Here is a 10,210-nt window from a genome sequence, read left to right on the forward strand (position 1 = left end):
AAGATCCGTCCCAGGTCGAATGTATTTAATTTTCCTGCAGGAACTGCGTGAAGAGGAACGGTGCGAAAGGACTATCGGCGTGTGTGCGAGGACATCAGCGATTAATACAAGTGGTCAGAACGAATTGAACAATCCGCATGAAATTGCATTTTTGATCCGTCCGCAATGAAGCGCGCGTCGAATACGAAATGGCTAAATATGAAATGTTGAAAGAGCAAATGAACTGGCCATGCGCTCGTACCGGATTATGTGGCCACATATTTGATCATCTACGGTAAGAACGAGCGTTCAGAAATTCGTTTGTTAACGAAGAAGATATCGGAAGTTGTTTTCGATTATCGATATATCTTCACATCCATAGTCCGCTTAGGTGGTTTGATGAAACGTCTGGTAGTAGCTGTGACTGCGTCCGTTGCATACTGGTATTGAATGAAAATATCACTGTCGGGTCACATGGCGTACAGCAACGTCTTGGTTAAATTTTCTACTTTTGTTGCGATTGTACTTTTCGATGACTTCAACCAGCACTCGATTACTCTGCCCACGAACAGTTTTCACGTCGACTTTGAACTCCCGAAAGTACAGACAATTCCGTCGAGAATGGAAGTGTTCTCGGATGTAGTCATTCTCCACTTCCAATTTCATCAACGAATCCGCCCGGGTGATGTGATAAAATTCCAGAATTTTATGATTTTTGTCTTCGGTGTCGTATGTGTAGTATTTGAGACTGTCACAACGGCCTTTTATAAATACTCTTCGATTTCGTTCGTTCGTAGTTTATTTTGATGAGTACAACAGATCCGATCGATTTTCGTACCATTCCCATCGAAGTAACGGCTTCTCATAGTTCGAGTGTCTCGAATGTAGTCAGCCTTGTCATCAAACCATTTTTATTTTTGAACGGTGCGAATCGTTCATACCTCGTTCTCATGTAGTCGATGCATTTCTCACCACCAGGATATCGTTCCTCGAATTCCGAATTACTTATGTGTAACTGTTTGACCCAAGAAAATGGCATGTCCAAATATTTGCCGTCTGACCCGTCGTCATTACCTTCTGTTTCATCGTCACCCACATCATCATCGTGCAGAAAATGTTCCCAGCAGTTTGAATCGCTAACATCCCAACTCATGTTCAATATGTCGGTTATTGGCTCTTGACGATTAATGTAATAATTTTTGTGATTCCAAACACTTTCAATGGCAATATACGTGGGCTCGTTAGCCTCAAATCGGAAACCGGTTGAGGGTTCTATGAAAAACACGGACGTTGTATCCGGTGCGATGTCCTCTTTCGGATGTTCAAGCGAGTTCTCGTCTATTTTCGATTCTGAATCCTCAATTTTACGAGGCTCCGGCTGTGATGGCTTTTTCTTTTCTTTGACGGCCACCCATGCGTGAACACGTTTACCGAAAATGATATCCGGTGATAATTTTTCCAGTGATTTTCGTCTGGCAGTTAGTTCGTCATCAATTCGTTTCTGTTTCCTCATTTCCTTCTCGCGTTCCATTCGCTCCTTTTCAATTAAAAAATTACTTTTTACGTCCGGAATCATTGGCAGAGAATTATCGCTTATGTCGTCTATCTGCTCGACATCATTTGGTATATTCGGGCATACTACACGTCGCTGATCGTTCAGTGTGACCTCCCGGGATGCATATCCAGACACAACAAAAGCCGAAAATCCCGTACCAATAAGTAAACTGCATAATAAGGTGGCTATTTCAAAGCTGTTTCCCTTGCGTCGTTTCAATAATACATCCGGTGAGATTAGGCGATTCGGCATAGCAGTTGGTGGTTCTAGTGCTTCATATTCGATAAAATCAGCAACAAAACTCGCATTTTCTTTCCAATTACCAATCATGTTGGCAAAAATCAACGGTGTCGATCGGATAGTGGTCGAGACAAATTTCTGCACGCCACATTCATTTGGAATCGCCAAAATGGGAGGCTTTCGTTGGGGATACTTTTCCCAGTACTGTCGACGAAAATTCTCCGCATAGAGCAGCAATAAGCGCTAAGAATGGAATCAATTTAAGATGTTGCACAATAAATGGGACAACAAAGGTGAAGTACTTCTTTGGATGTTAGTCGCTGATAGCTCTCCGGAAAATCGGTTATTCCTTCGAAATTTGGGGATTGACACTCTGGGAAGCTGGTGTAAATGAAACCAGTCTGATGGCACACACTATTCGCAAATTTTGTAGAATTTTCGGGTATTTTCTCGTCAGTTTCCTCGTCGTCCATAATTCTTTTTTGTTTTACTTTCTGAACACAAACCAGACCAGATTTGTCAATTAAAAACCAAACAGAAGAAACCACGGAACAAACAACACCAATTTGTTCATAGCAACAGCAGTTAAGACAACGATGAAATCCGATGAAATGTTTGTTGCTTGTATGGTGAACTTTATCGATCAAATAATATGGACAACGGAGTCTAACATCAAACGCATGGTTATGGCTACTGTGATGATCTAAGTTCGTTGGATCTAAATTTTTAATGTTGTTTATAACTCCTAGCACACATTTACCCAGTCAGTCTACAGTAAACAAGCCGTTAGAACAGTCGGAGCTTTCAAAAGAATCCCTCCCCATCCATAAGTCGCTTGAGATCTAAGCTGCCGATCAACATTTCATTGTGCAGTATCAATAAATAAAAAAAACTTTAGAATTCTAACCAAGTAAAAACCTACGATGAGATTCGTTTATGTCCATTGCACACAGAACTCACACTGGCCCCATAGTTACCTCGATATTTACGGAACATTCCTCGGATCGTCCATAAAATACGTCAAAATCAGCCTACCGAAATCGGACGCATTTTCCAGTGGACTTTTTAGCCCCGTACGAAGTACGAAGGGGCTTATAGGATTACGATGCCGTGTGTAATTGATGGAATTCGAAGCAGACGGTAAGGGCAAAGTGTTTGCCTATGTTCATAGATAACGAATCCGCAATAAAAATTTTGTCTGTCCGTCTGTCCGTCTGTCCGTCTGTCACGTCGATATCTTGAGTAAATCAAATCCGATTTCAAAATTTTTTTTTCCCTGAAAGGTAGTTGAAATAGTGAGGCTAAGTTCGAAGATGGGCGATTTTGGGTCGACCCCTCCAGAGCTGGGGCCCCATAAGTGCTTTAACGTTTTCCAAAGATTTCTCTGGCCATTTAAAGGCTACACTTGTAAGTGATACATCAAATGAAAGGTATTTACAATACCTATCCACAAAAAAAAGTTTATTTAAATTGGATGACCGACTCGTGAGTTAGACCCCTTGGTGTGAACTAGGTACAGGGCGGCAATCCGTTTTTGCTTGTAGGTTAGTCAAATTTGAACGGATTTAGATGGATTTTGATTTATTAGATAGGTATTGACCGTACCAATCAGGGAAAAAAAAGATTATGAAATTCGGTTTACCGGAGCGTGAGCTAGGTCTCTTGGAGTGAGCTTATATGTGGCTACTCGGCCGTACAGTGAAGGTGGTGTTTTTTGTTAATTCCCTTGACTGAAAGTCAGGGTCTTATGAAAGAAAATACCCTTAAATGTCCGTAACGCTAAGTTCACTTTGATATTTTGAAAATGTTCTACATTGGCAAAAAACGTTAAATACAGAAAACGTCCGTACACTTGTGGACTCGATAACTCGAGTAATTCTTTACTGATTTTCAAAATTTTGGTTTTAATCGACGGAGAATGAAAATCATGAGGTTAAGTTCGTAGATGGGCAATATTGAAGTAATGAGATGGGAGTAATTCTCAAGAGAATTTTTTACTTGTTACCGCGATAACTTCCATAATTCTTATCCCATTTTCAAAGATTTTGTCTTAATCGACGTAGATTGAAACTCTTGAGGCTGAGTTTGCAGATGGATAATGTTCGAACAACGAGATGGGAGATATTCTACACAGACGCTTTCTCTTGTTACCGCGCGATAACTTGAGTAATTTTTACCCGATTTTCAATTTTTTTGTTTTAATTGACAGAGAATGATATTGGAGTAGTGAGTTTGGAGTAATTGTAAACATAACTTGTTTACCACGACATTTTTGCAACAGATTTCCAGAAAAATTTCTTATTTGACGAGTAGTGAAATTCTGGATTTCTGGTCTAACAATTAAGAAGTACTTCCCAAAAGAGTTTTTGCTTGCTTGAGAAACCGATAGCTCGAGTAATTCTCAGAGGCTTCAAAAATCAATTTCGACCAGTAGCGTAATTCATGTGGTTAAACTCGAACATTGGAATTTAATTGGACTAGTAATCTGGGATATACGACAATTGTTGCGTGAAATCCGTATTCTTAAAAAGAATTTTTTTTAGAGGTAGGCATGAAATACGCCACCTTTTCAGCGCCTTTAGTAGACTATATAGGAGACTCATATCAGGAGTTAAACGTACTTCGCTAGACCTTCCACTCATTGCGCTTTTTAGGAGACAATATTCAATCGTTGTAAGTATTGTTTGTAACATACTCAAAAATGCCTCTCCTGATCACATCGTGTTATAATTTCCTATTTTCCATGCTTAGGCTTATGAACGAGTGTGAACTTTGCGGCCAGAGCGAAGCGAGGGCCGTAATTCACACGAGTTTAATTTATTCAAGAGGTAGGCAAGAAATATGCCATTTCAAAAGCGTTGTGATGATGTAGCAAAGAGACTAAGAGGCTTTTTCATCTGACTATAATTTTGTGTTTTTCAAAACAACAGCTTTTTTAAAAATGGTAAGACAACTGGGACTGGAATTATTGAAAGTATTGATAGTCAGTCAAGGGAAATGACCCACCCAAGTGGTGGGGCCTAGTATCTCGAGTAAAATTTAACCGAATTTCATGAATTTTTTTTTGTTTGAAAGGTACTAACGAATGTAAAGCAGCCGTTGTACTTTCCACCTCCTAACAAAATGGCCGTCGGCCGCCATTTTGGATTTTTGTAAAATCAATATAAATTGGTGAAAATGATAATTCCAAAATCACTGATCAGTGGGAAGTGTAGTTTGTGTTACTTTTGAACGTCGTACGGGGCTTCGTAATTGCGCTATGCGCAATTTTTAAGACGTACACATTGCATAAGAATTTTACGACGTTTACGGGCGCAATAGGCTTACGGTAAGAGTAGGGCGACGGACGAAGTAGGGTCACGTGCGCAATAGATGTACGGGTTTGTACGGGGCTGAGTCGCAGCAAACGGTCCGACTGTTCTGACGGCTCGTTTATACGGAGTGACTATTCGACCGCACGGCCAAATAGCCAGTTCTTCTTTAGTGGACTATTCGCCCGCGCGGTCGAATAGCCAGTTCTTCTTTAGTAGACTATTTGACCGCGCGGTCGAATAGCCAGTTCTTCTTTAGTAGACTATTTGACCGCGCGGTCGAATAGCCAGTTCTTCCTTTGTAGACTATTTGACCGCTTCTATCGTGAAATCATTTGAAATTTTTTTGTTTCAAGCTATATTTTTGGGAAATATATTTCGTAAAATATCATCTAAATACCCGTATCGTCTAACTTTTTCATGCAAATAACAGGCACGATAGTTAACACATAGGTAAGTCTAGATTGATAATTTCCACTGTCGAAAAGAATAAATTGGTTTTTCTTCTTTTTTGTTCGCAAAAATGAATGCGATACATTGCAAAAAATGTCGCTAAAGCTCGTTGTGTGTAATACAACTCGATGGTATTTGCTTGTTTTACATCCAGATACAATAATTTTATAATATAGCTAAGTTGTCAATTTTTATAAATTTTATAAATTAAATCATAAACCAAGGCGTTTCGGACAAATTAGAGAAAATTTCCCGTTACAAACTAAATTTTAAAACTAGGTGTTTCACGCAGATCGGAGTAGATTTTCCTTTTACGAAACTTTTTTTGAGTCTTAGACGTTTCACACATATTAGAGTAGATTAGTGCTGGAGGTCTACTTTCGCGATGTTTTGCGATGCATGGAGGGGTATGTATGATGGATGTGGACTGTCAGATCCCCGGTAATTCTCTATAATGTTTCACTATATTGAAAATACATAAAGTAACTAGTTTGACTGCATGCACAGTAATATTTAAGTGCTAACATTTAGGACACTCATGTAACGTGTGTAATGATAATGATGCCCTCTATGGTCCTGCAGAGAACTTGAAACTAGTCAAGGCAAAGGCGCAGTTAGATGTCATGTATGACTGCTACTATCGCTTTTAAAAAGCTGTCTAATTGGGAGTGGATCCAGATCACAGCGCTCTATGTGAAGTGTGAGTCAGTCCAGTCCACTTTCGCAGTCCCAAAAAAATAATTGAATTAATTTTACAATGTTTCGTGATTTGGAGGCTTTAGTAGAAACGTGAAAAACTGTTGCGCTGTGCGTTGGTGAAAGTAAGACAGAAAATTATTTACAAAAGGGTGAATCAATATTAATATTATGTTATGATGTTTCTCGGTTTGTAGTAGCATGAATTTCAAGTTTTGAAAGCCCTTAACAAATAGAGTTCCCTCTCATCTTTAATAATTACCGCTTGAATGAATAAATATATCAGGAGTCAAAGAAAGCTAATCCTGCCAGTGTAGACTATTTGAACGCTCAAAAAATGGTGGAATAAAATTTCGAGCTGCGCGAAATTTTATTCCACCATTTTTTGAGCGTTCAAATAGTCTACACTGGCAGGATTGGCTATTCGCCCGCGCGGACAAATAGTCTGGACTCATGGGAATGGCTATTTGACCGCGCGTTCAAATAGTCTACACTGTTAGATCTGGCTATTCGCCCGCTAGCGGTCAAATAGTCGTCACTGCTAGGAATGGCTATACGCCCGCGCGGTCAAATAGTCGTCACTGCTAGGAATTGCTATTTGCCCGGGCGGTCGAATAGCATCACTATTTTTTATATGTGCCCAGAAAGGTATTCGACCCTAGAAGCCAAAACCACTTTCAACAAAATTCTTCGAAGTTTGTGTGGCTGGTGAAAGGTGATCAAAAACCGAAAATTTGCACTTTTCTTACAAAAATTTCTCCAGTTACACGAGCCGTACAGGATCGTGTGGGGTGTCATTAGAAAGGTAATTGCATGTACTTCCGGGACAAGTAGCGTCTTATTGTGTTTAAAATTCATCGACACTGAAATATGTGCAGTTGAAGTTTTCAACCGAAGACTTACACTTTTCTTACTGAAATTTCTCGAGGTACACAAATCGTACATGGAAATGTAGGGTGTCATTTGACAGGTAATTTAATGTTCTTTTGGGCCAAATAGGGTCTTATGTGGTTTGGATGCATCTATGATGAAATATGTACACCTAAACATTTCAACTTCTATTTCATCGTAGATGCATTCAAACCACAAAAGACCCTATTTGGGCCAAAAGCGCATTAAATTACTTGTCAAATGACACCCTACACGACCATGTACGTTTGAGAAATTTCAGTAAGAACAAAGTGTCTTCGGTTGAAAACTTTAACTGCACATATTTCAGTGTGATATTTCTAATGACACCCACACGACCCTGCACGGCTCGCGTAGCTGGATAAATTTTTGTAAGAAAAGTGCAAGTTTTCGGTTATTGATCACCTTTCACCAGCCACACAAACTTCGAAGAATTTTTTTTAAAAGTGGTTTTGGCTTCTAGGGTCGAATACCTTTCCAGGCACATATAAAAAAGTCCACTGGAAAATGCGTCCGATTTCGGTAGGCTGTTTTTCAAAAAAATCCCTCTTTATCCATTTTCTCATTTGAAACCCATATTTCTGTTGCAATTTTTTAAAATAAGTCGCTTGAGATCTAAGCTGCCGATCAACATTTCATTGTGCAGTATCAATTAAAAAAACTTTAGAATGCTAACCAAGTAAAAAACTTACGATGAGATTCGTTTATGTCCAGTGCACACTAGGGTGTAGCGTTTTGCAGTCTTTTATTTTTATTTTTTTAAGGCCTGCGGGTAGGCTCGATTGTTCACGCCAACAATACTAAGAACAATGTGGAACCGCTTTTTGCATAAATTCTGTGGAAAAAAATTGGTTTTTCTCGTACCATTTCAACACATTAGAAGGTCAATGAATCTGCAACCCGGTGAAACTTTACGTCGAGTCTATAATCGTTTGAAAGCTCTTGAAATTCCCTTTAAAATGAGCTACGACACGACTATTTTGCTTCCCAGTCACAGATTTTAGAAAGCTTTAACTCCAAAAAATGTCTGGAAAAGTCAAGGTCGGGAACACTTTCTGTAATTTTTCATCGGTGAGTCGAATTTTTTATAATTTTAAAGTATGCCAAATTGAAGCCACAGTCTCTACGAGTAGTTATCATATACACTCAACAAATTTGTTCCAACACAGTCGGCAGAACTGCTCTCACTATGGCTCTGTGACCAAAAAGTCGGTTTTCAGAGGTGCGCATGGGAGCTTCGAACTTTAATTTTTTGGTATTTTCGTGATCAGTGGACCATTCTGCATCGAGCCTACCCTTAAAAATAAAAAAAGACTGCAAAACGCTACACCCTATTGCACACAGAATTCATGCTGGCCCCATAGTTACCTCGATTTTTACGGAACATTCCTCGGATCGTCCATAAAATACGCCTAGTTTTTCGATATTTTAACTCCTTGTCCTCACATCTTGAAGAATGTTAAACCATAAAGACAAAGCGATGCATGGCGATTTCCTCTAACCCTCTAGATTTTGAAAGAACAGTTTAAGAGACATCAGCGGGCTAGGGAAAAATCTCCGAGTGTATTATCGTCGGGGACGATAATATCGTTTTTGAAACGATAATATCGTCGCTGTGACGATATCGTTTTCTGTAACAATATTATCGTCCGAGCGACGATAATATCGTATTAGACGACAATAATATCGTTTTCCGGACGATAATATCGTTTTCTGCAACAATATTATCGTCCCTGCAACGATATTATCGCCGATTGAAACGATATTATTGTTTTTGCGACGATAATATCGTTTCATGCAACAATATTATCGTTTCTGCAGTGATAATATCACCAGTGAAACGATATTATCGTCCGAGCGACGATAATATCATATCAGACGACAATAATATCGTTTTCCGGACGATAATATCGTTTTCTGCAACAATATTATCGTCCTTGCAACGATATTATCGCCAATGAAACGATATTATCGCCGATTGAAACGATATTATTGTTTTTGCGACGATAATATCGTTTCATGCAACAATATTATCGTTTCTGCAGTGATAATATCACCAGTGAAACGATATTATCGTCCGAGCGACGATAATATCATATCAGACGACAATAATATCGTTTTCCGAACGATAATATCGTTTTCTGCAACAATATTATCGTCCCTGCAACGATATTATCGCCAATGAAACGATATTATCGCCGATTGAAACGATATTATCGCCGATTGAAACGATATTATCGCCGATTGAAACGATATTATTGTTTTTGCGACGATAATATCGTTTCATGCAACAATATTATCGTTTCTGCAGTGATAATATCACCCGTGAAACGATATTATCGCCGATTGAAACGATATTATCGCCAATGAAACGATATTATCGCCGATTGAAACGATATTATTGTTTTTGCGACGATAATATCGTTTCATGCAACAATATTATCGTTTCTGCAGTGATAATATCACCAGTGAAACGATATTATCGTCCGAGCGACGATAATATCATATCAGACGACAATAATATCGTTTTCCGGACGATAATATCGTTTTCTGCAACAATATTATCGTCCCTGCAACGATATTATCGCCGATTGAAACGATATTATTGTTTTTGCGACGATAATATCGTTTCATGCAACAATATTATCGTTTCTGCAGTGATAATATCACCCGTGAAACGATATTATCGTCCGAGCGACGATAATATCATATCAGACGACAATAATATCGTTTTCCGGACGATAATATCGTTTTCTGAAACAATAATATCGTCCTAGCAACGATATTATCGTCCTAGCAACGATATTATCGTCCATGAAACGATATTATCGCCGCTGCAACGATAATACACTCGGAGATTTTTCCCGTCACCGACATCAGCTGACACCAAATTTTGAACAGTTCAGAGAATATTTGCTGCATAAATTTTTAGTACACAGACAATTCTCTGTTATCAATTTCTGTTTTTTTCAGAATCTAGATATTTCTTCCTACGCTAAGAACGTAGATGGTGGACTAGAGTGGTTCACAATATCGCAGATTGTTTAAGTTTATCACAAAAAAATTC

The 10,210-nt window shown here is 38.9% G+C and overlaps 1 protein-coding gene across 1 annotated transcript; it reads right to left on the minus strand.

Moving 5' to 3' along the window:
- Positions 1 to 777: 777 nt before the first annotated feature.
- LOC119067624 (coiled-coil domain-containing protein lobo-like) lies at positions 778 to 2,457 on the minus strand. The gene is given in 3 exon segments (XM_037170717.1): positions 778 to 849; positions 851 to 2,017; positions 2,077 to 2,457. Coding segments are annotated over 3 exon segments (1,410 nt in total). The 5' UTR covers positions 2,248 to 2,457.
- Between the last annotated feature and the right edge of the window lie 7,753 nt (positions 2,458 to 10,210).

This window comes from Bradysia coprophila (genome assembly GCF_014529535.1).
Source record: "Bradysia coprophila strain Holo2 chromosome X unlocalized genomic scaffold, BU_Bcop_v1 contig_128, whole genome shotgun sequence".
NCBI lineage: Eukaryota > Metazoa > Arthropoda > Insecta > Diptera > Sciaridae > Bradysia > Bradysia coprophila.